The sequence below is a fragment of the Equus asinus genome, chromosome 26 (assembly GCF_041296235.1).
Source record: "Equus asinus isolate D_3611 breed Donkey chromosome 26, EquAss-T2T_v2, whole genome shotgun sequence".
Classification (NCBI taxonomy): domain Eukaryota; kingdom Metazoa; phylum Chordata; class Mammalia; order Perissodactyla; family Equidae; genus Equus; species Equus asinus.
In genome coordinates, this window is record NC_091815.1 from 28,041,731 (window position 1) to 28,067,403 (window position 25,673).

The 25,673-nt window shown below is 51.7% G+C and overlaps 2 protein-coding genes across 20 annotated transcripts in view; one reads left to right on the forward strand and one right to left on the reverse strand.

The window, feature by feature from the left end:
- Window positions 1-23,559, forward strand: part of POU2F2 (POU class 2 homeobox 2) — a 78,123-nt gene extending 54,564 nt beyond the window's left edge. For 5 of the 19 annotated variants that reach the window (XM_070499134.1, XM_070499133.1, XM_044760325.2 and 2 more), the window contains 10 exons: window positions 11,934-12,039; window positions 12,130-12,221; window positions 14,046-14,207; window positions 14,456-14,597; window positions 14,675-14,823; window positions 14,899-15,075; window positions 16,298-16,364; window positions 17,483-17,684; window positions 17,817-17,890; window positions 18,144-23,559. In XM_070499134.1, the coding sequence (XP_070355235.1) occupies window positions 11,934-12,039; window positions 12,130-12,221; window positions 14,046-14,207; window positions 14,456-14,597; window positions 14,675-14,823; window positions 14,899-15,075; window positions 16,298-16,364; window positions 17,483-17,684; window positions 17,817-17,890; window positions 18,144-18,463 (1,491 nt within the window). In that variant the 3' untranslated portion in view covers window positions 18,464-23,559. Of the gene's footprint in view, window positions 1-11,933; window positions 12,040-12,129; window positions 12,222-14,045; window positions 14,208-14,455; window positions 14,598-14,674; window positions 14,824-14,898; window positions 15,076-16,297; window positions 16,365-17,482; window positions 17,689-17,816; window positions 17,891-18,143 lie in introns of those variants that run through there. The other 14 variants (XM_070499137.1, XM_070499139.1, XM_044760327.2 and 11 more) reach the window with 5 other exon arrangements.
- ZNF574 (zinc finger protein 574) overlaps window positions 1-25,673 on the reverse strand; it is a 38,610-nt gene that overhangs the window by 580 nt on the left and 12,357 nt on the right. The gene's annotated exons all lie outside the window — the stretch shown is intronic.

Here is a 25,673-nt window from a genome sequence, read left to right on the forward strand (position 1 = left end):
TCCAAATTTCCCCTTCTTATAAGGACACCAGTCATTGGATCGGGACCCACCTTCATGACCTAATTTTAACTCGATTACTTCTGCAAAGACCCTATTTCCAAATAAGGTCATGTTTATAGGCACCAGGGATTAGGACTTCCAACATATCTTTTTGGGGAACACAATTCGACCCATGACAGTGGCCAGCAGATTTCCCATAAGGATAGCTGACGGGAGCAGGGTAGGAGCTGGGCTGGCTTCCCTTCCTGATGGGCCTGCTCTCTCCAGCCCACCACATCCACACCTGGCCATGTCACCCATTTGTGCTGTCTGCCTGGTTTCTGTAAGCATTTGGGTCTGTGGCCCGTGCTCCAGGTCAGTGAAGGTCCTAAGTCCTACAGCAGAGGACCCTATGTAACTTCCCGTGGCCCCGTGTTTCCCACAGTGACTGTTCCTCTGATTGTTTCTCCCTCTCCATCCCCTTCCGTGGAACCCGAGGCAGATGCTGTCCACACAAGGGAGCTGTCCAGCACCCACGCGGCTGTTCTCTTGACAGAATTTGGCCTCCAAGGGGCCTGTTCCACTGCTGACTAGTGCTCCCATTTGGGACTGTCCTTAACACTGAGCTGGAATCTGCATTCTTAGAGCTTCCTGCTGCTGGGCCTGGTTCTGCAGAATCACACAGAGCAACCTGTGCCCGCTGCTCCATAACGGCTCTTCCAGATGTAGCCTCCCAATACCTGGCTCGTCCCAGCAACAATAAATAGAGCCTGTCATTGCAGCCTTTGTAGCAGGCACTGTGCTATCAATGACCCCCTCGAACCCACAAATCCTCACCACGGCCAAGGCTCCAAGGGGCAAAGTGACTTGTCTGCCCCATGTCACACCGTGAGTGCGGCCTGGGAGTCTAGGGCTCTAACCGCGTGATCCAGGCTGCAGCCTTCCCAGGACGTGTTTCCCTCCCACCGTGGCCACCAGAGACCCCACAGCACATGTTCTGCTTGCCTCGCGGCACACACGGCTCCTCACTGAGCAACGCCAAGGCTCAGAGCTCCTCACTAGGTGCCCCTGCTCTTGTTCTCCTTTCTCCCTGGAAGTCAGCTCCCTTCTTTTACCTGGTCAGCATCTCTTCATCCTTTAAGCCCCAGCCTGGGAGTCCACACCTCTGGGAAGTCTTCAGTGACTTCCCTCCCTCCTGCTGCTTTGATTTTCTGCCTCCTGCCGCCTCTGCGGGACCCCAGCCCAGGCCTCTCCTCCTGCCCCAGCCCAGATGGCCCAGAGCTGTGTGAGAATATGCCTGTGGAAATACCTGTTGAAGGGACAAAGACTAGAGGGAGGGAGGAGGGACAGGACAGCCTAAGGCAGACCCAGCGAGGCCATCATCCCCTGTGAGCAGCAGACACTACTTCTGTTCGTACACCCTTAAAACCACCTCCCCCAGACCCCCAGAAGCCCTGGCAGCAGCAGGCCAACCCTTTGCCACTGCTATCCACCCAGGCTTGATTCTCCAGGTCTCCTCAAACCCCTCCCTCCCTTTCCTCTCGCTCCCTACGCCCCAGCTTCCCTCAGCTCTGATCTTCCCTTGTCTGTCCTCTGTAAGTGCAAAGCTGGCCAAGTTTGTTTTCTGGGAGTTCTGTCACCCTGTGACCTCATTTCCCCACAGACAAACCTTTGTCCTATCTGCCCATGTGTCAGGCACCATGCTGGGTCCAGGCTGCGGTTGGGACCATGTTCCTGCTGCCCACCACAGGCACAGCCGTCCCCAGCCCTGGGCTTGAACCTCTCTCCTCAGCCTGTGTCTCCTGCCACTGAGTCCACTTCCTCTGCCTGCTCGGCTCTGTCTTGCTGTCATTTCGCAGACATCTCCCGTGTGTCAGGCCCTGGCAGGAAGCTGAGGACTTAGGACTAACTCAGACCCAGCGTTGTCCCCAAGGGGCTCCCAGCCTCGTAGGGAAACAGATACACCAACAAACCACTAAGAAATGTTTCACTTGAAAAATACTAAGAAAGCCAAAAGCCCCTGTAACCCCTATCACTTTAAAATTACATAAAGGACGAAGGGAAAGTCCCCCGTCCGTCCCTCTAATGCCAGCTTCCAAAGTAATGTCGGTTAAACAGTCTGGCAGGAAGCTTCCCTGCATTTTCTAGCTTGTACAGATAAAGGGATGATTTTGACACAATTTTATAATTTGTGTGTCCCACATTCAGCACGATGCCTTCCACCAAGAGGGGGGCGCAGGGATGTTTACTGAATCAATGAGGGATGTTTTGCTGCAGCTTTTCAATCAAGGGTAGGGAAGGCATCTCTCCAGGGGAGTAATTCAGACTGTCTAGGGTAGGGGTAGGCATTGATCGCAAATTTACATCAGCTGTTAAAACATCATTTTGTATTTGAAGAACCAAAAAAAAAATATCTCTATTTCATAATATAACCACAGCAAATAAAGCTTAACAAAATCTTTTAGGCTGGTAGGACCTAGTGAATAAAGGTTTCCCAGAGAAACCTACTAGATGTGGTGGGAGTGTGGGAAAAGAAAGGTGACCTGTGTCTGAGGGAGTCAGGGAAGGCTCCCAGGAGGAGGTGGTATCTGAACCAAGGTGGGACAAGTAGGAGTTTACTAGGTGGACAAGCTGGAGAAGGGGGTTCCAGGTGTGGGAATGGTGAATGTGAAGTGAGAGAGCAGGGCAGGCTCAGGAAGTTGGGAGATGGGAGCCCATGGTGGAAGACAGCAAAGGATGAGCTGGGAGGGAGTGTCCGCCGGGTCTAAGCTCTGCTCCAGGCTACTGAAGAAGAAAAGGGAATATTTGGCTCAGATCCCTGAAAAGGCCCAGCCTGGAACGTCAAGCCTGGCCCCAGGGACGTCTCCCTTTTCACTCTGGGGCGGGCAAAGTGGGTGCCAGCTTCTAGACTTGCGGCCGCCGGGCCCAGGGAGATAAAACATGCCTGCTGGCCAGGTTTGAGTCAGTGCCTCCGACGCCTGAGAAGGTGGGGTCAACCCCACCTGGACCGTGTGACCTGAGAGTGGGGGACAGCAAGTCCCCAGGAGGAAGAGATGGGTCCTACTGCTTGAAGAAGGGACAGAGAATGCCAGGCCAGCCAGACCACCCATCTGGAGGTGTGTCATCAGTGCACCCACAGGCCCCTGGAGTCCAGGAGTTGGCCGCGGCTGCCAGTCACGCCACGACTCCTGGATTTTTAGCATCTGTTATTGCTCATCTAGCCTGGATTTTTAGCATGAGGTAGCATGGGATGTAGCACCATCCACATGTAGGTGTTTTTTCTCCCTGTTGAATGGTTCTCTGTTCTGTGGTGTTCTGCCCCAATTGCTGGGACTTCCTGTGGCAGGGCCAATCTCTGAGGGACGAAGAGCCCATACTAGAGACAGGCCGCCTCTGTCCACACCACCCCCTCCTTCTAGAGATTCCCCTAGTGGAGTGACTGGAATAATCATAGTTGTTTATTCATTCGACTAGCACTTATTGAGCACCTTGTGTATGCCAGGCGCCTATTCATGGCCCTGAGAGGACAGCTGTGAACAAGGCAGAGGTGGCTGCCCTTGAGAAATTGATGTTCTAGTGGGGAGACAGACAGTAAACTAGTAAACAAACCAGCAAAACAAGACAGTTTTAGATTAAGTGTAATGAAGAAAATGAAACAGAGTGGTGTCAGAGAGGGAGGAAGCCACTTTTAGTGGGGTGGTCAGGAAAGTTTCACTGAGAAGGTGGCCTCTGAAAGCTGAGGCATGAATGAGTCAGTCATGAAGAAGCTGGGGTGGGGGGGGAGAGCTTAGGAAGCGGGAAGAGCCAGTGCAAAGGCCCTGAGGCAGAAACCTGCTTGGCTTGTTCAGGGCACAGAGGAAGGAGGTACGGCTGGAACAGAGTGAGTGTAGGAGGCAAGTAAAAGGTGGGGGGAGGGGGGCGGCGAGGCGGGGTATGGTGGCAGGCAGGACCAGGTTTTGCAGGGCCTCATAGGCCAGATCAAGGAGTTCAGAAAGTATGCTAGGTATGATGGGAAGCTGTTTGGGGGTTTCAAACAGGCGAGTAGCATGACCCAATTGACTCTTTACAAAGCTCCCTGCAGCTGCTGCAGGGAGAATGGACTGCGGGGGATGGGAGGAGAAGTGAGGAGCCCAGTGGGAAGTCCTTGCAGGCATCCAGGTGGGACATCAGGGTGATGGTCGGGGTCCGGAATGCTATTTTGTGTGGATCTGATAGATCAAGGGTGACTCCCAGGATTTTGGCTTCAGCCCCTGGGTAGTGATGAGGTGGTTTCCTGTGTTGGGGAAAACAGGGGAGGAGCAGGGTGTTTTGAAGGGCTGGGCTAGGGAACCACGAGTTTGACTTTGGATCCGGGAGGCGGTGAAGAGTGTAGTGATCATCCACGCGGAGACATCAAATAGGCAGACGGCTATTTGAGGCCAAAGCTCGGTGGAGAGTCCGGGTGGGAACTGGAAGTTGGGAGTTGTCAGGAACAGGATGGAATTGACAGCCAGATGGGGGGTCCTGCCCTCGAGAGCTCGTGGTCGAGTGGGATGACATGACGGGGAGGACATGAGGGTGCAGTGGTAGCAAATGCTTGTATTGGAGGAGTATGTGTGATTTCCAAAATGCTTTGTGGACAATAATATCACTCAGGCCTCGGAGCAACCCAGCGAAGAGTTAGACATTATTGTCCCCATTTTTGTAGATGACAAAACTGAGGCCCCGAGAGGGAAATGACTCAGTCATAATGACTACCATTTATTATTATTATTCACTACCATTAAGTGAACAGAGATCAGGCTAAGCATTATTCACGCGTTGTCTCATTTAATTCCTTTAATAGCCCCATGAGGTAAGAATTATTGAGGTGTCACCTGAGGAAATTGAGGCTTAAAGGGGTAAGGGACTGTCCATGGTCCCACAGTGTGTGAGGGACAGAGTCAAGTTGCTGGCTGTCTCCAGAGCCCGGGTCTTTCCAGGATCCCGTGCATCGTCACAGTTAAGGAGGCCAAGGCCCAGAAGGGAGAGTTGGCTTTCCCCGAGTCACACAGCAAGAATCAGGCAAGAGGGCCAAGACTCAATCCTCTGAGTTCTCAGCTGGAAGGGACCCTTGCACCCCTCTACTTTACCCTCCCCCAGTGTAGGGACTCCCTCTGCACCATCCTGGGCAGGTGGGGGGTGCAGTTTCACCAGGTGGCTCCCAGAACAGGTGCTCACTGCCTTCCCAGGCAGCCCATTCCACCGCTGGGCAGACTGACACAAGCCTGTGCTCATTTTGAACACAATCGATCACAATACAATTTCTGTGGTCCCCATCTCCCACCCCTTCCTGTCCTCCCCTCTCTGGACTTAACCCTAGGCGGTCCACGTTTTAGAACGGGATGTCTGGAATGGTCATAATTTGCCATATCAGTGTTGGCAAGTGAGTGTCGACACACACGCCAACACCATTCCAGTCGTGGAGCCTGTGTGGAGGCCGGAGCGGGGGAGTGGGGAGCGGCCCTGTGCGCTGGAGCGAGGCTGCACCTGGGCTGGGCGCAGACAGCGTGAAGGATGCTTAGCCCAATGTCTGTTCACTTAGTGGTAGGCCTCCTCCAGTTCGTTCTTAAGGCTATCTCCTCCCCCGAGGGGGAACAAGCCCAGATGGGAAAGTGGGTGATTACACGGCAGTTCACCTATGTGTCATATAAACCATGTGTCTCAGGCTTTCTGCCCCAATCCGTGGTCAGATCCCAGCTGTGGCAAAGCACAGCCAGTTTGCCCTGAAACACCACCCATCCTGGGTTCTACCTCATTCATTCATTGAAAATTCACTGCTCGCCTGTTAGGTGCCTGCACTGGGGTGGGGAGTGATCAGAATACAGCCCTGAGCAAGAGTTGGTCTCTTCCCTTCTTGGCTCTGATGAGGCGTGCTAACGACTGTGCTAGTTTTTCTCACGGGTTAGAGACGGAGCAGATCATCCACTAAATATCCTGGCCAGGGCCCTTCCCGGGTCTCTCTGCTTACGGTAACTTCTCCACCATCTGACTCGGTCGTAACACGCCCCCAAGTGGCTTCAAATCGCCACACTGCCTCTAGATTGTGGAGAAATGGGGCCTCCTACTGGCTAAGCGCAGTGCTGAGCCAGCTCACTGTTCACCCACGATCTTCTCTCTTTCTTTCATTCTTGAATTCCTTTAGTCAGCAAACATTTAGTGAATGTCCACCAGGCCCAGGCGCCGTTCCCATGGGGGATGCAGTGAGGAACAAGGAGACGAGTCCGTGCCCTCATGGAGCTGGCGCCCAAACCTGGTGGGGAGACAGATAGGAAGCCGATAATTGCTATGAAGGAAAGAAAAGAATGTAATTTAAGACAGTGACTGAGGAAAAGGAAGACTGCTTATCAGAGCGGGCGGCCAGGGGAGGCCTCTCTGAGGAGGGGCATTTGATAGAGACTTGAATGATGAGGAGGGGCCAGTCACAGGCAGATCAAGAATGGCGAGAACAGCACAAGCAAAGGCCCTGAGGTGGGGACTTCTTTCTGTTTTTGGTAACAGGAAGGAGACCAGTGTGGCAGAGTTAGGGAGTGAGAGAGTCGTGGGAGGTGAGGAAAGCCGGGTCATGCAGGGCCACGGCAAGGAGTTAGATCATATTACAAACGCCATGAAAGCCAGTGGAGGCATTATGGTTCCATTAATATGTTAGAACAGGAACCTGGATTCCACAGACTGCCCTCAGAGGGGTCCGTGGATAGAATTCGGGGTGGGGGTGGGGCTGTGAACTTGGGTGGGAAAAAAATTACATCTCGATTTTTACTTTCCTCTAACCAAAAATGTAGCATTTCCTTCTGTTATGATATAGGCCACAGACCACAGAAGCGTTAGCAGTACTTGGACTTTGTCACCAGTGGAATCACAGATACTTCCATATTCTCCTACGGCTGTTGCAAATCTCGCAAAATATCGTCTATGAGATTACAGTAGTCATCAGACCCATTGCTTGCTCTTGTCACTACTGTCAAAATTCAGAATATGTTTGATGACTATATTTCAATATAATTGATTTCATTTGAAATCCTTTATATTTTATTTTATGCATTTTTAATTCTGAGAAGGGGCCAGTAGGTTTTGTCAGACACCACAGAATTCAGAGCACAAAAAAGTTTAGAACTTTTTGGTAGGAGTCGTGGATGGATTGGCTGGGTTGGGGAGAGGAAGGGAAGAGGGAATCAAGGGTGACCCCAAGTGCTGGGCCGAGTAATGCGGATGGGGGTGTGGTTAAGTTTTTCCTTTGGACGCCTCTCCAGGAGACCACACTGCAAATTGGGATTCATTTATCCCCCCTCCTTTTCCTCTCCCTGCTGATTCAGAAAGAAATCTGGAGACACCTCTCTTTCAGGCTTTTGGGGAGAAAAGGGGATTTTCACTGAGTGTGACGCTCAGGAGAGACAGGAGTTAACAAATATTTTAATCAACAAGCTAAGGGGGGCCGGCCCTGTGGCTGAGTGGTTAAGCTCACGTGCTCCGCTTCAGCGGCCCAGGGTTTCACTGGTTCGGATCCTGGGCGTGGGCATGGCACCGCTCGTCAGGCCATGCTGAGGCAGCGTCCCACATAGCACAACCAGAGACACTCATAACTAGAATATACAACTATGTACCGGCAGGCTTTCGGGAGTAGAAAAAGAAAAAGGAAAAAAATAACAAGAAAAAGAAGATTGGCAACAGATGTTAGTCAACCGGTGCCAATCTTTAAAACAAACAAACAAAAAAACAAGCTAAGGATTATAGGAAATCAGAAAAATGCTAGCAGTAAGACTTATTTCTGGTCTTATTCATTTGATTAAATTCAGTGGGTATTTAATGGGGGCTTACCAGGACCTTTTAAGAGTTAGGGAGACATGAAAATAAGACATGGCCTCCGCCTTCTCGAGTTTCAGTCTAGCAAAGGAAAAATATAATAAGCAAATGGAACACATTGTGAGAAATGCAGTATAGAGCAGGCTGTGTTCAGTCTTGTCGGGCTTGAAGTTTATACAATTTGCAGAGCCTTTTAGGAAAAAGAAGACAAAATTATGAGATCAAAATTAGGTATGGAGTCTTGAAAGGGTCCACTGTAAATGGGAGGCCTGAAGGCCAAGCTTCACTCACTGCAGGGTCAGTCTATGTGCGGGGGGAGACAGCCATGAGAGTTTGTATTGGGCAGGGGGAGGCAGATTGGACACGGTTTCAAAGGACAGAGCATTAGGACTTCAAACCCCTTAAGCTGTGTTCTTAGATGATTAGCAGCCAGAGTGAGAAAGGTTAGAGGTCAGGAGCATCTGGGCACTCCGTCCACCTTCCAAAGCACGTGGAGAAAGCAGAGGCCTTTGCAGGGGGACAGGGAACAGCCCTGAACTGATGCAAGACGAATAGTTGGAAAAGCATGGATGCTGAGCCAAAGTGACTGTTCAACTGCATGGGTGGGGGGCAGGACACCTGGATATTTCTTTCTTTCTTTATTTGGACTAGGTAAATGTCCAAAATTCAAGAGGTGTGGAAAGATTTACAGTATTGTCAATTTCTGATACAGTTTTCTGGATATAATCTATGCATACCCAAGCAGATACCTAGATATAATTTTTTAAAATACAAACAGTAGCACATTATGCCCACTGTTCTGCCTCTTGAGCTTTCCACTCAACAGGGCATCCTGGAGATTGTTCCATGTCAGGACACAAAGAGCATCTACATTCTTTTTGATGACTGTATACTATCCCATCATATATATCCTCCCTAATTCATTCACCCATCCCCTAATGCTGCATGCTCAGCTTGTTTCCACTGTTTTGCTAAAACACCACTTGCTGCTGGGAATATCCTTCTAGAGAGGTCATTTTGCACAAGTGTGAATATATCCCTAAGATAAATTCTTAGAAATGGAATGGCTGAGTCAGTTTATGTGCATTTGCAATTTTGATAGATATTGCCAAATTCCTCTCTCGCCAGCAGTGTGCAAGAGTGTTTGTTTCCCCACGTAGTGTGTCACACACTATTATCTTTGTCAATCTGATAGGTCAAAATTGTGTCTCAGTGCAGTTATAGCTGTGTTTATCTTACAGTGAGTGAAACTGAATGTTTTTTCATTCACAGCTGTTTGTATTTCCTCTGCTAGGAAGTCACCACACCTATCTCTTGGGTCATTAGGGTTTTTTTCCTTATTGATTTGTAATCGCTCTTTATATATTGGAGAAATGAGCCCTTTGTGTTGATTTGTTTATATTTTCCCCCAGTTTGTTCATTTCCTGGGATATTAAATTGGTCTTTGAAATAATAATAGCATTGGGAGGAATTGAGGGGCATGTTTCATCTCCCCCAATTTCCCAGAAGGAAAAATATTGTAACTGTAAGTAGCATAACTTTCGACTCTACATAAAACTTGCTAAGTGAATTATGAAGCATCAGTTTCGGTTCATTCAACAAATATATGCAGAGCATTTACTGGGTGCTAGATATTCTTCTAGGTGCTGAGATTACAATGGTGACCAAAACTGCCAAAATCAAGCTCCCGTGGAGCTGATGCACTGTTAAAGAGTAAACAGAAAGAGAGGTACTTTGAGATGGTGATAAGTCTTATGAAGGAGGTGAAATGGAGGTGACAAAGGGAGGTGTGGCGGTGGGCTGGTTTAGATTAGATGATCAGGGAGGGCATCTCTGAAGAAGTGACTTTGTGTTAGGACCTGAGTGACAAGAAGGACCTAGGCAGGAGTGTAAGAACTAGAACTGCCTGGGAGAGGGAACAGTGCATGTAAAGGCCCTGAGGTAGGAAGAAAGACTAGCACAGGCCTCAGTATAAAGGGCCTTAGAGGCCAGGTGAAGAGTCCTGATTGTATTGTTGTGGGCTACAAGAAGCCATTGGAGTGTTTGTGTGTAAGGAGGGTTTACTTTTTGTTTTAGAAATGTTCAAACCTAAAAATAGAGGGAACGATGTAAGGAACCGCTTGTACCTTCATCCAGCTCAGTAGATAGCAGCATTTTGCCAATCCTGTTTCATCTCTACTCCTCACTTTTTTTGGTGAAGGGGCTGGGGTTTTTCTCTCCCTCTTTCCCTGCCTCATTCCCTTTTAAAAAGTAGTCTTTTTGTTGAAGTATAACAAATATGTAAAAGGGCCCAAATCATAAGTATATGGCTCAATGATACTCACAAACTGAGCACACTCATGTAACTGGCATCCAGATCAAGAAACTGAATATGGCCAGCTCCCCAGAAGCCCCCTGGGACCCCTTCCAGTCTCCACCTCCCAAATTTTTAACATGCGATTGGAACATAAAAGGGATCACACAGGATGTCTCTATTGTGACCAGCTTCTCTCACTTGTCGTGATGTTGAGAAGTCTATATTGTGTGTCATTGTAGATTGTAGAGTGCTAATTCTCATTGCTCTGGCATTCCACTGAATCACAGTTTATTCAACTGTGGATGCATACTTGGACTATCTTCAGGTTTTACCAGTGGTTCTGCTGGGAACATTCTGGTACATGTCTTTTGGTGAATACGTGTAGGCACACATGGTGGCTTATATCCACCATATTCCACCATGTGGAATCACTGGTCATAAGACAGGTGTATGCTCAACTTTAGTAAATAGGCCTATATTTGTTTGCTAGAGCTGCCAAACAAAGAACTACAAAATGGATGTCTTTTTTTTGTTTGTTTGGTGAGGAAGATTGGCCCTGAGCCAACATCTGTTGCCAGTCTTCCCCTTTATTTTTCCTCCCCAAAGCTCTGGTACATAGTTGTATATCCTAGTTGTAGGTCATTCTAGTTCTTTTATGTGGGATGCCACCTCAGCATGGCTTGATGAGTGGTGTGTAAGTCCACACCCAGGATCTGAACCAGCGAACCCTGGGCCACCGAAGCAGAGCATGCAAACTTAACCACTCAGCCACAGGGCCAGCCCCAAACTGGGTGTCTTAAACAACAGAAATTTATTATCTCACAGTTCTGGAGGCTACAAGTCAGAAACCTAGGTGTTGGCAGGGTTGATGCTTTCTGAGGGCTGGGAGGGAAGGATCTGTTTCAGGCCTCTCTCCTTGGCTTGTGGATAGCCGTCTTCTCCCCGTGTCTCTTCACACCATCTTCCCTCTGTGCACATTTGTCTCTGTGTCCAAATTTCCCCTTATTATATGGATACCAGTCATATTGGATTAGGGCCCATCCTAATGACCTCAGTTTAACTTGATCATCTGCAAAGACCCTATTTCCAAATAAGGTCTCACTTTGGGGTTTTGGGGGTTAGGATCCCAACATATCTTTTTAGGGGGGAACATAATTCAACCCATAACTGTCCCAAAGAGTTTTCCAAAGTGGTTGTACCAATTTACTCACCCACTAAGTGCTGGAGTATTTTAAAGCTAATTCCAGACATGATATTGTTTGCCTTGGGAGTGTTTGAAAAGAAAGGAAGACTTGGTCTGATTTACATTTTTAAACAATTCTGTTTGTTCTGTGGGAATGTAAGACAAAGCAAACATTTCATCAAGAAAGAAAAGGTAGGGTGGGGCTGGTGGTGTAGTGGTTAAGTTCATGTGCTCTGCTTTGGCGGCCCAGGGTTCGTGAGTTGAGATCCCAGGTGTAGACCTACACACTACTCATCAAGCCACGCTGTGGCAGCATCCCACATACAAAATATAGAGGAAGATTGGCACAGAAGTTAGCTCAGTGCCAATCTTCCTCACCAAAAAAAAAAAAAAAAAGAAAGAAAGAAAAGGTAGTAAAGAGTGAACCCTCTGGATGGCCCAGGGAGGACTCTCTGCTACCCTGAAGTTGGGAGAAGCCTCCTGGGGACCCTTAGTTCAGGGATGCCATTCAGAGATCATGTTCCATCTCTCGCTGCACGGTGCCAGGCTGCCCGGTGCCAGGCTGCCCAGAGGAGCACCCCCCAGGGTCCAGGCGAGGCAAAGGGAGCAGCGGGGCCAGGACTCAGGCTGTCTTCTGTCCACCCACCTCCCTGCTAGGACATACAGCAGCTCCTCCAGCTCCAGCAGCTGGTGCTTGTGCCGGGTCACCACCTCCAGCCACCTGCTCAGTTCCTGCTGCCACAGGCCCAGCAGAGTCAGCCAGGTAAGGCCCCCACCCTGGATGGCCTCCTTGATGTTGCTACAGAACTCCCCTTCCCCCCCTCATCCCACGCATTCCTGCTTGTCTCTCTAGGCCTGCTACCGACGCCAAATCTATTCCAGCTACCTCAGCAAACCCAGGGAGCTCTTCTGACCTCCCAGCCCCGAGCCGGGCTGCCCACACAGGTGAGAGGGTCCGCCAAGTGTGCCAGGCTAGGCCCGCAGCAGGGCCTGCGGCAGGCTGGGTGAATGGGGTGGCGGGTTAGGATCTCCTCTCCATTTGGCCCATCCCACAACCACAGGGGCCAGGAGAGGAGTCAAGACCTGGAGCCCAGCCCTGCTCTAACACTAATTTGCTGTGGGACCTTAGGCAAGCCACTCTCCCTGCCCAGGTCAGCTTCTTCCTCTATAGAATGAGAGGAGTTAACCAGACTAGGGGCTCTTAACACTTTCAGGTACAAGGACTTCTTTGAGAATCTGACAAAAGACTTGGATCTGACCCCCACTGCCCCAAAATGCACATATATACAAAACACAAAAAGCCTATAGGTTATGAATACCTTGGGTCTCTTCCAGCACTCCAAATGGAGGGTTCTCTGAGGAAGGCCTCTATAGGGTACTAATTCACATCCCCTTCCCAGACCAGACACTGAAAACGGGGGGGCCACAGATGTGTTTTATTTGGCCCATACCATATTTTTTAAGTTGAATTAGTTGTCAACAAAATTCCCAGGAAACACCAGATTCCCAGCTTCTTTTGACAAACTGGAAGCTCTGGCAAGGCTGGATTTGTGTCCACATGGCATGGCGGCAGTGGGCAGCTGGCTGCTGGCCAGAGCAGGGGCCCCCTCCAGGAGGGCGTGAGCTCTCCAGGTCTCCTAGGTGTCCTCCTGCCTGGCCCCCATGGCCTTTCTTTCAGTTTGCTGTTTGGATTCTAGACTTTAATAATAATCTTGCACTATCCTTTACAGATTCCAGAGTTCCCTCCTACCCATTTATTTAGCAGTCCTTTCAAAAACTATATGAACTACTAAGAAAACCCAAAAAGTTTAGCTGCTTAGCTGCAATTCTGAAATCCAAAAATGCTCAGAAAATCAAGTTGTTCTTGTAATGTGAGCATCAGAAGTCATTTGGCTGCAAAGCCTGTCTTGACCTGATGCAAGGCAGCATATGTCTTTTCTTTATCCCTCTTGTGTGATATTCGTGCTTTCTTGAGAGCTGTTAATATGTCCAATTATGGGGTAATGCTTTGACCCTGATGGGGGGGGTCACACTAGCTATGATATATGCCCCATGTAGGCTTTCTAAAATCTGCAAAATTTCTGACTTCCAAAACACATCTGGCCTGGGTTTTGGATAATGGATCAAGGATTTGTGTGACCAACATCCTTGCAGACACCACCAGCTTCAGAGCTTTTATTTTTAGGAAAATGAAGCATTCCAGAGAGAGCTGTTGTTTCTTTGTAAATCCCCCCAGTCGCTCTCCCATCTGTTTTTAAAAATATTTTTACTTTATTTGCAACCTACTCATTTTTAACCCAATTCTCCCAACAACCCTATGGAGTAGGCAGAGCTGCCATGATTGTTCCCATCCTGCAGAGGGAGAACTGAGGCCCAGAGAGATTAAGAAACTTGCCAGGGTCACTGAGCAATTTGGTGTTAGAGCCAGTCCTTGATTCCCAGCCTGAGAGGAGGATAAAACCACCACCCCCAACTCCAGAGAGAGCCTTGGCAAAACGAGCTGGCTGCTCCTTCTGGGAGTTTGCAGGCTGGGAGGGAATGTGCGGAGAATCCCAGGCAGCGACAGGACCCTTGTGGGGCAGCAGTGTCACCTTGATGGAAATTGCCAGTGTGGAGGGGCCTCCAAGGGGGAAGGTGGAGGGGAGTCTGAAGGAAGAGGCTGGACGGCAGGGAGGGAGGAAGGCAGGGGGAACTTCGCAGCCATTACTGAGTCCCATCCTGGTCCTCGGTCCTGCATCCCACCCACCTGCCCACTCCACACTCCACCAGGCCGTGACCCGCCCCACGCTGCCCGACCCGCACCTCTCGCACCCGCAGCCCCCGAAATGCTTGGAGCCACCATCCCACCCCGAGGAGCCCAGTGACCTGGAGGAGCTGGAGCAGTTCGCCCGCACCTTCAAGCAACGCCGCATCAAGCTCGGCTTCACGCAGGTCAGGTTTGGGGCCAGCCCGCAGGATGGGCGGTGGGCTTAGGGGTGACGGGGCGTGACTATTTGGTGGGCAGGGCGGGGGCATAGCTGTCTAGTGGGCGGGGTGAGGGCGTGACCAGCTGGTGGGAAGGGCGGGGCATAGCCATCTAGTGGGTGGGGTTTGGGGGCGTGGCCAGCTGGTGGGCGAGGTGAGCGCGGTGCACAGAGGCTGGGTCCTGACCGCCCGCCCCATCCTCACCCCCGGTCCAGGGTGACGTAGGCCTGGCCATGGGCAAGCTCTACGGCAACGACTTCAGCCAGACGACCATCTCCCGCTTCGAGGCCCTCAACTTGAGCTTCAAGAACATGTGCAAACTCAAGCCCCTCCTGGAGAAGTGGCTCAACGACGCAGGTGGGACTGGGCTCTGGCGGGCGACGGGCGGCGGGCGAGGGAGGCGCCCTCTCATGCTCCGTCTCCTCCCGGCACAGAGACTATGTCTGTGGACTCAAGCCTGCCCAGCCCCAACCAGCTGAGCAGCCCCAGCCTGGGTTTCGACGGGCTCCCGGGCCGGAGACGCAAGAAGAGGACCAGCATCGAGACAAACGTCCGCTTCGCCTTAGAGAAGAGTTTTCTAGCGGTGAGGCCCCACCTCCCGGGAGGCCCTGAGGTTGGGCGGGAGGACGGCCGGGGCTCAAACGCCCTCTGCCCGCAGAACCAGAAGCCTACCTCAGAGGAGATCCTGCTGATTGCAGAGCAGCTGCACATGGAGAAGGAAGTGATCCGCGTCTGGTTCTGCAACCGGCGCCAGAAGGAGAAACGCATCAACCCCTGCAGCGCGGCCCCCATGCTGCCTAGCCCGGGCAAGCCGGCCAGCTACAGCCCCCATCTGGTACCAAGGGCTCCTCGGGGGGGTGAGGGGGGGCACAAAGCTCTGGCACCTCCCTCGCCCCTTGGCAGGCACCTTATACAAAGCACAACCTCCCTGGTTGTCCACAGTTCCTAGGACAGAGGACAGGCTTGGGGACAGGCTGTCACATGGGTGGAGCACAGTCACAGAGGGACACACAGTTTTCAGAGAACTGGTCTTACGTGGGGGATACAAGCACCCACAGACATAGCCAAACATAGAGTCATCACAGGACATAGCCACATGGGGACAGATACCAAGTAGGGAATACAGGCCCCTCCCCCTGCCCCCCACCCCCTGCAGTTCACAGCCACACAGACAGGGCAGGGACATCATTACATCCCTGGGTGTACACTTAGGTCTATAGCTCCACACAGACCTGCTCGGGATCAGACACGCTGGGACATCACTTTATTCCATCTAGTATGGAAAGGGCTATGACACTACAGAGGGCTCGGAGGAGTCCCTGTCCATGATGTGGAGGAAGGAGGGACCATCTGAGCTGACTCAAAAGGACAAAAGAGACTTGGTCAGCCACATGAAGGACAGGCAAAGGGACTGGTGTTCACAAAGGCCTGGAAGCCGGAGTGTGCCGAGCCCACTTTAAGGAACTCCAGTGCAGTTTAGTGTGGTTGGAGCTGGAGTGCAGGTGAACGAGTATGGGGGGCAGGGTGGGGGGTGGGCAGGGGCCAGACACCCAAGCTGCATGCTGAGGAGCTTGAACTTGACCCATGGGCAGTGAGGAGCTGAGGAGGAGTTTTGAGCTGGGGAGGGACAGTATCTCATTTAGAGTGGGGCTGATGGAAGGATGAGACTGGAGGCAGCGAGGCCAAGAAGGAGGCTGGTGGATGTTCCCAGAAAATGAAGCAATATGACATCTCAACACTCTGATGCAGAGACACAGTTTATCCTCATAATGCCTGCCCCCACACACACTTCAGACCTGCAGCTGGATAGTGTCAGAGGAGAGGTGGGGGAGCACGCTTGGTTGGGAAGTATTCCCTCCTGCTTGTGGCTCAGAATTGCCCAGGGTAAATGTGGAGAAGGATATGATGGAAAGCACCTGGCCTCATACAAACGTAGCATTGTACCCCAAGCCTTCTCACCATCCTAGGGGCAAGGGGAGGGGGTCGTTCCCAAAGGGAGCAGCATGGGGGCTGCTGGGAGACAGTGGCCTAACCATACCTTCTTTCCTCTCTCCCAGGTCACACCCCAAGGGGGCGCCGGGACCTTGCCATTGTCCCAAGCTTCCAGCAGTCTGAGCACAACAGGTCAGGGAGGGCAGAAGATGGGGAGGGGGTCCTGGAGACTCAGTGCAGGCCTGGAGCCTGGGGTTCTCAAGTGGTGCAGGGCACAGGGTGTCTGCGGGCCTCAGGACGGAGCCTGGGGATGAGGCGGCATGGGTCAGAGAGGAGAGGGCAGCCTTGCCCTCCTGGCCAGAGCAGCGCACTTTCATCTGTTCCACAATTTCATTTGAGAAAAGCTTGGGGTTGTTAATAGGCAATGTACTTGGGTTCTGTTCCCAGCATTTATAAACTGTGTGAACTCCAGAAGCAATTTTACCTCCCTGAGCCCCAGTTTTTATAAAATTGTTGTGAAATATAATACATACAGAAGCTATTTACATGATTATATACATGCACACACACATGCGCACACACACACACTTTTGTACCCAAAGCCCTCCTTTCCCCCTTCCCGGGACAGGGCGTGTTTAACACCATATACAAGAATAATATAAAACAACACCGTCTTGCCTCTCCCCAGGTTAAGGAATAATAAGTGGAGGGTTATAAAGTAGTAAGGGTGTGCCTGGCACTGTTCTAAACTCTTTATAAAGAGTATTGCCTCATTTAATCCTCACACCCATTTTATGAGGTAGGTTTTGTTATTATCCTCATTTTCCAGATGAGGGAACTGAAGGCCAGAGAGGTGAAGGCACTGGCCCAAGGGCACAGCTGGGTCTGACAGAGGCATGAATTGCTGCCCTGGCTGTCTGGCCCAGCCGGGCTCTGAGCCCTCTCAAGCTTGGCGTGTGCAGCCGCACCCCCCAGCCTGGCCCCTAGAGGGAGCCATAGGGTTTTGTGTTCTGGGCACCCCCAGTTCTTCTCTATAAAAGGAGTCGGGTGGTGAGGTTCATGGTGGAGTACTCAGGGTGCCAGAGCACGCCCAGGCTCAGTGGGTGACAGTTGCTCTTACTGCGATTACTGTGATCGCTATCACTGTGGCAGAGGCAGAAAGAAATGGCTCTGGAAAGAGAGGGCGAGAGACCTAAGTCTGTTCTGACTGAGGAGATGCTGCGGGACTGGGCAGGGAAGACAAGCAGGAGGTTCCTCTGTGGAGGACAAGTGGAAGCTGAAGTCTCCATCTCTCTGTCTCTCTTTGGCAGTTACTACCTTATCCTCAGCTGTGGGGACGCTCCACCCCAGCCGGACAGCCGGAGGGGGTGGGGGTGGGGGCGGGGCCGCGCCCCCCCTCAATTCCATACCCTCTGTCACTCCCCCACCCCCGGCCACCACCAACAGCACAAATCCCAGCCCTCAAGGCAGCCACTCGGCTATCGGCTTGTCGGGCCTGAACCCCAGCACGGGGTAAGTGAGCAGCTGCAGGTGGGGAGGCTATGGGGAGAAGCCGGGCGGCTGCTGCTTCTGGGGTGGGAGCTGCCCCCCAGTTCTGCCAATGAGTTCCCGCCCCTGCTAATGCCTCTGCTTTGCCTCTTGCAGAAGCACAATGGTGGGGTTGGGCTCCGGGCTGAGTCCAGCCCTCATGAGCAACAACCCTTTGGCCACCATCCAAGGTGCGTGCTGCCTCATGTCACTCTCATCGTCACCAACCCTGCCCTCTGGGGGCCTCGAGCCCCCCCATTGCTGCTCCAGCCATGCCATTCTGCCCCTGCTCACTGCATCGCTTGCCTCTTCATACCCATCTCACCTTGGGGGAAGGTGTGAGGGGTGCTGATGGGGGTCAGTGAGGCAGATGGGAAGACAGGGGCACTGCGGGTGGGATGCTGGAAGGTGCCCCCAGCCCAGCCTCCTCTCTTTCCCCGCCAGCCCTGGCCTCTGGTGGAACTCTGCCTCTTACCAGCCTTGATGGCAGCGGGAACCTGGTGCTGGGGGCGGCCAGCGCGGCCCCGGGGAGCCCCGGCCTGGTGACCTCGCCACTCTTCTTGAATCACGCTGGGCTGCCCCTGCTCAGTGCCCCGCCTGGCGTGGGCCTGGTCTCGGCAGCCGCTGCAGCTGTGGCGGCTTCCATCTCCAGCAAGTCTCCTGGCCTCTCCTCGTCCTCCTCCTCCTCCTCCACCTGCAGCGAGGTGGCAGCACAGACCCCTGGAGGCCCTGGGGGGCCCGAGGCAGGGTCCAAGTCCGAGTGAGGGCCCACCATGCCTCCCCTCCTACTCCTCTGACCCCCACCTCGGTACCCCGCCTGGAAAGAGGGCGAGGAAGCCAGCGGTGGGGGTGCAGAGGGTCCTTGGAGCAGGAGAGACAAGGGAGGAAAGACCAAAAAAAAAACCAACCAACCAAAAAAAAGAAAGAAAAGAAACCAACCAACAAAAAAGAAAACCAAAAATAATCACAACAGAAACCAGCTGCCCCAAAGGAACCAGAGGTGAAAAACAAATATAAAAAACCAAAAACAAACAAAAAATCCCCCACAAAACCGAACAAACCAAAAACCAGTCGCGAGCCAGACCTCAGTGTGCTCACCCTCACCGCTACGACACCAAATAAGAACCCCAGCCAGGGGCGGAGAAGCCTGGCAGGGCGGACTCAAGCTGAGCCCCTGGCTGTGGGGCCAACCCCCAACCTTGCCTCCCCCAGTGGGGGCCAGAGAAGGAAAAAGAGAATGTGCCAGCCTTGCAGCCCCAGCCCCCAGCCCTGGGCTAGCGAGGACAGGGCACAGCCTGGGGCAGGTGGGGCGGGCTCAGAACCACCTGCCAAATGTTCTTTTCCAGAAGGTGAAAGAGAAAGGGCCTGAACAACCTTACACCAAATATTCAGTAGCTTCATCCAAAGGATGTACAGAATTTTTAGCGTTGCGCTCAACAGAATGTGTCCCTACCATGTGTCCCCCTCTCCCACGGCCCCCCGCTCTCCCCAGCTGGGTAGGGGGGTCTCACTGTAACCTCCTCCCTCCTCCAGCCAGGGGAGAGTTCAGGGGAAGGCTTGGGATGACTTTTCACCCCTTGTACCTCCCCCTCTTCCCTTTGAAGGGTGGGCTAGGCCGTTTTGCCAAGTTCTAGCTCTCATACGTCCCCCCTCAACCCCGTCACCCTCCTCTGCTCTGAAATCTGCCCCCTCCCCAGCCCACGGGAAGGTGGAAGTTTCAGACAAGAGGGGATGAGTTGAGGGCATTCAAATTGTCTTTTTTTCCATCCTCGTCTGTCAGTTTCCCTGAAAAAAAAAATTCATATTCCAGTGCCTATCCGTGGGATCCTTCACGTTCTTTGACATTGACCAGAAACCAAAAAGAGAACTCACCTCGCTCTTCCCACCCTGTGCCCCTCTGATACTGGCAGATGCCTCTTCCTCTCCCCCCATACACATGCACACACGCACGCACCCCAGTGGTGGGTTCCTCGAGATGGCTTCCCCATCAGGGTCCAGGTGGCGGTGACAGTGCCATGACCTGTGGTCCCCATCCGAGAGGGCGCTGTGGTGGCCACCACACCCATGAGACCTCCCTCGAGTCTTGGCTGGACCTTGTGTTTGCCCAGCCCTGGACACCTCTCGACGGACAGAGGAGAGACGCCGCTGGGAGCCACTTTGCCCTCCTGCTATTGTGGAGGCCAACAAAGTTTTGAACCAAAAAAAAAACCAAACAAAAAACCAAACAAACAATAAATTAAAACTAGAAAAAAAAAGAATTTATAGATATATATATATTTAAGGGAAAGAAGATGAGGACTCTTCAAGAATAAGAAGGAGCCGCGAGGTGGAGCCAAGCCCCTGCACCAGTGGTCCAGGCCCTTGGTCCCCAAGGCGGATGGAAGGACGGATGCTTCTTTCTCTTCACAAATACCTCATGGACGTCGTCTTCGGGAAAGCCGGAGGGGGGTGGCTGGGGCAGGGCCTGTCCCTCAGCCAGGGTGGATGGAAGCGGGTGGGCAGGGCTGAGAGAGGGTGTCAGGGACAGGGGTGAAGAGCCCCAAGCTCCCCGCCCCCCAATCAACTGAAAAAGCTTTAAGAAAAAAAAAAAAAAAGGAAAAAAAGGAATAAGAAAGCAAAAAGAATGGACAAAGGAAAACTAACAAATTTTCGGGTGGTTTGATTCCTCCTTTGATCTCTTTTTTCTGTTCTCTTCAGTCCACTCTCCCTTCTCTCTGCTCACCTCTCTCTGCCTCTCTCTCCCTCTTCCTTCGCTCCTCTCTCACCTGTCTCAATCTCGTTCTTTCTGTGTCTCTCCTCAAACCAAAGTGTTGCTGTGAAGGACGCGAGCCATTGAAATCAGAGCAGAGCCTGGCGGCAGCTTCAGACTGGCCCCTGTCCCTTGTTGGGCAGAGCAGAGGGAGGGGAGAGCCCCGGGAGACGGGCAGTGCTGCTGGACACTCCGAGGAGAGGCAGACAGAGCCTCGGATGCCACCCTGGGCCCCAAGGCTTCAGTGTTCTCTCTTTCTTTCTTGTCTCCCTTCTCCCACCCGGGAAAGGAAACTGTTGGGCTGGGCCACGGCGGCAGCAGAGACTCGGCTGTTGCAAGGGTTTCGGGGTGCCTTGTTGGGCAGCGGTGGAGTGGCCGCCCCTCCCACCCTGGCAGCGATGGGGCCTGGCATGCCTTCGACCCGTCCTCACCGGAATGTAAGCATCTCCGCTGAACCGACTCCCTGCCCTGACCCTACCTCTGAGTTTGTCCATTTTTATTTCCTGAAGAGAAGGGACTGGTGAGAGGGCCTGGGCCCCAGTGCAGGGGTGGAGAGGGGGCCAAGGGCTCCTGACCAGATAGGAAGGACATTTGAGCAGAGCAAGGTGAAAGGAATTACAACCAAAAACCCCTCTGAGAAGACAGGCAGCATGGAAGGCATGGTGGAGATGACTCAAACAAAAACTGATTCTAGACCAAAAAAAAAAAAAAAGAAAAAAAAAGAAAAAAAAAAGGAAAGAAAATCCAGGACTCACCACCACCCACTTCATCCTGCTTCCTCCCCATCAAATCCTGCCACCTGGGACCTCTCCCCAACCCCAGTGTTGGGGGAGTGGGGCAGAGAGGAGGGGAGGAAGCAGGGGGCAGGGATGGGGCCAATGCCCTGACATTGGTGGAGGGGCCCCTGTGCAGCTGGGGGTGATGGGGACCCTCCCCATCCAACCCCCATAACTGGGAAAAGAAAGAAAAGAAAAAATGAATATTCCCTGGGAGAGGGAAAAATAACCAAATCCCAAGCTTTAACTACAGCTGTGAAACCAAATATTGGGAAGGGGGTGGGAGGGAAGGAGGGGCAAGTGTGCCCCAGGTCTCCCCCCTGGGCCCCCCTCCCCCGAGGACTCGAGATAAGGCACCAAATACCTCATAGAACTTTAATGTTAAAAAAAGGAAACCAAATATCGTTGGCTGGGGGCCAGCCAGGGCAAGGGGCTGGGGGGCTGGAGGGAGCCAGGGTTGGGAAGGTGACGGGGGAGTTCATGCCTCCCATCCCCCTCTGCCCCTTCCACTCCGGTCCCCCGTCTCGACTCCGGGAAACAAAACTATCTCATCGTTTTTATTTTGTGGTCTGTACAGAGCCTGTGTCCGTGTGTCTGTGTGTGAGCGAGAGAGTTGGGGGCTGGGGAACTTTATGTGGGGGATGGGGAGGGAGACCCCAGGCCAGGCTCTGGGCTAGGTGAGATGTCTGAAGTGGGTGGCCAGGGGCCTGGGCTAGAAAGAGAAGATGATGAGTGGATTGGAGAAAAGGGGAGCCCTCTGAATTTCTCTTCTCCCCAACCTTGACTTGAGGACAGAGACTGGGTCTACCTTAATGGTGGGCCTTTTAATTGTGCCAAAAAAAAAAATGCTAGTGAAGGAAACATCTCTCTCTGTTCTCTTCTGGGAGGGTGGGGGCTAGAAGTAAGAGGGAGGGGCTGCGGGTAAAAGTAGGGGTGAGTAGAGATGGGGAACCCAAACCCCTGTATGAGTTGGGGCTAAGATCAGGAGGAGGGGAAGGATATGAGTTTCCCACACATCTCCTCCCTGGGGAAGGCCAAGAGAGGGTCTCCTAGCCTTGGGAAGATGGGGTAAGGCACTAGCACATAGGGGGTGACCTCTTGACCAGGCTAGATTTCCTCACCCACCCAAATCCCAGGGTACCTCTCTCTCCCTTTAGCCCAGGGTAGGGGGAACTGAATGAGAGAGAGAGTGAGACAGACTGAGCAAGACTGAGACACGCGGGCCCCCACTGGCCTCTGAGTGGGAAAGGCAAGTGCGAGAGATAAAGGCCTCCAAGAGAAAAAAGAAACAAACCAAAGATTTAACCATTAAAAAAAAAAACCCACAGACAACTCCGCTACCTTTTTATACGTTGGAAAAAAAAGTGAAAAAAATTTAAAAATAAAAATTAAAAAAAAATACACAAAAACTCCAAGCCGCAGTTCCTTCATGCGGTTTGAACTTTGACCTCAGCAGTCTCCAAAGCAAGATGACGATGACAAAGGCGAGAAAAAAAAAGAAAAAATAATGTATATTTTTAAGTATTTGTCCTTGAGATGTTAGCTCCTTGTTAAACAAACACAAAAAGGAGAGAAAAATCCAGAGAGAAGTGTTGCTGGGACGGAGACAACTATTTACTATGTCTGTGACCCCTCCCCTCTGCCTCCCCTTCCTCTCCTCTTTCCTATCCCTGCTGCCCTTCCCCAGCCTGTCCTCTAAGCCCAGGGGCTCAGTATTTATTTATTTATATAATTACAGGGTGACTGGGGGCCTCTCTCGACAATTTGTAGAGAGGGCCGTTGGATCATGGTGGGGTGGGGAAGCGGGGGAAAAGCAGGGGTCTGATCTCTGATCAACTCTCTGCTAGCTCCTTCTGGCTTCTTATCCCACTGCTGCCACCATCACCTCCCAAATTCAAGGCTGTACTCAGGCAAGGTGACCATCCCACCTTGTAAAGATCTGATTGGCTTGGCCCTTTCTGTGGTGGGTGTCTCCCACCTACTCATTTGAATGACCAGGTTGGCACCAGGATAGGAGGTGGCAAGTAGTGGGCAAAGGGAGACCAAGAAGTGGCATCCGGAAGTTGAGTAGGCCCTGGAGGAGACCTGCTTTTCCTCCATTCTCACCAAGTTAGCCCCCCTTTCAGTTCTGTCTGACCCCTGTGTTGGTAGCCCCTCCCTTCCCATCCTGTACCCCCTCCCTGTTTCTTCTCGTGGTAGCGGGTTAGCGTTTCAGTGTTCTTAACTCCAATCTGCTTGTTCATTGTACAATGTGCTTCTTTTAAGGCCCCATTTTTGTAACTTGAGTGTGTCATTCATCTGAACAACATCCAAAAATAAAAAATTAAAAACTGTACAGAGAGAAATGCTGCCTGCTCTCCTTTGGTCTCCTCTCTGTCCTGGGAAGGGTGGTGGGGAAGTCAGGGTATGGGGTGGGTATGCATGTGCTGGGGAGGGGAAGGCTTTACTTCTGTTCAAACAGTGAATGTTCAGGAGTAAGGCCTGAGCAATTTTTTTTGCCAATCAGAAAACCAAGTCTCAGGGGGCCAGCCCAGTGGCCCAGCGGTTAAGTTCACACGTTCCGCTTCGGCAGCCCAGCTGGTTGTTCGGATCCCGGGTGCGGACCTACACACTGCTTGTCAGGCCGTGCTGTGGCAGGCATCCCGCATATAAAGTAGAGGAAGATGGGCACAGATGTTAGCTCAGGGCCAGTCTTCCTCAGCAAAAAGAGGAGGATTGGTGGCAGATGTTAGCTCAGGGCTAATCTTCCAAAAAAAAAAACAAAAAAAAGGAAAACCAAGTCTCAGAATTTAGGATGATTTCAAATCTCAGTTCTGCCATTTTATAGACATGTGGCGCTTGATCTGTGAGCTTCAGTGTCCTCATCTGTCAGAGAGACAATATCCACCCTGTGGGCTTATAAGAATTAAATGAGATGATATAAGTGCTTAGGACAGATCTCCAGCACAGTCTTCAATAAATGAGAAAGCCAGGAAAGCCATGAGTACTTCCCCACTGCCATCCCCAGAGGACTAACAAGACGCTTTAAAAACAGAGTTGACTCTGAACTTGTCTGGTGGTACAAGGTACACACCTCCCTTCTTTTTTCAGAGCGACATTAACTCTCTTTCACTCAAATTTTTGTGCCCATCTTGACTAAGTCATTTGGCAGGAACAAGATCTTCACAGGTCAGGCCGTGGGCTGATGCCCAAGACCTCACAACTGAAAATCAGAAATGGTGTCAACAACTGGACTTCCTCATTGCCATCAGGTCGCCTTGTCATTGTTCCATTCTCTGATGTATGCCTAGCACACAGGTACTAGGATTCTGCACATTCAGTAGTGAGGGACGGGAGAACAGGAGAAAGGAAAAGTGGAAGAGTGGTTTGATCATTTAGAAAGATAAAAAGTATTAGCACTTCAGGGGCCAGCCCGGTGGCACAGCGGTTAAGTGCGCGCATTCCGCTTTGGCAGCCCAGGGTTCGCCAGTTTGGATCGCGGGTGCGGACATGACACCAATTGACAAGCCATGCTGTGGTAGGCGTCCCACATATAAAGTAGAGGAAGACGGGCACAGATGTTAGCTCAGGGCCTGCCTTCCTCAGCAAAAAAAGAGGAAGATTGGCAGTAGATGTTAGCTCAGGGCTAGTTTTCAAAAAAAAAAGCATTAGCACTTCATTGTTTCGGCAAGAATGAAAGAAAAAAAAGCACCTCTGCAACTCTCAAGACGAGTCAGTAGGGATGGGGGGAATGGGATGCTGGGATGGAGGAACACAATAGTATCCTGAGGAAGGTCATTTGGGCCAGCCCCCTGCCTGCAGGGTGGTACAGTCAGACCAATACAGATCCAAAAGCTCCTTGCCATTCAGGCCATCCTGTGATAACCACAGATGGCACAGAGTGCACTGAGCTGAACTAGGCATCCGCCTGTACCCCCATGAATGTGCCTAAATGATCCACATGCCCTCCCGTGTACAAAGTTGAGCCTCCTCTTGTCAAGGACATATTGGGCATTAGAGGACCATTCTGTCCCCTTGACGGTTCTGCTTACACAGCTTCCATATCCAACTGAAAAACAAGCAATGCAAGGCTCTTCTCAGAGAGGTCTGCAAGTCACCTGCGTAAGAATTGCTCTCTTCAAATCAGATTCCTGGGTCTCACCCAGACCGGTTGCTGGATCCAAATCTCTGGGGGAGCGCCTGGCACACAAAGTTTTGTGAACCTTGCTTGTCCAACTCAAACCCCGACATCCGACAAGGGTCTGATCAGTGCCATCTTTTTTAGGATAGTGGTTCAACTGAGGACCATGGAAGTTTTAGTGGGGTGATGGTGAACAGTGAGTTTTGTTCATAAATGTTTTTGCACACAAACTTTTCTCAGGTGGAAATTTTCACGAGGGGCATTAAAAAGGAACAATAATGGGTGGTCACCCCACTGTCACAGAGCCACTCTTCTCTGCTGAAAGCAAT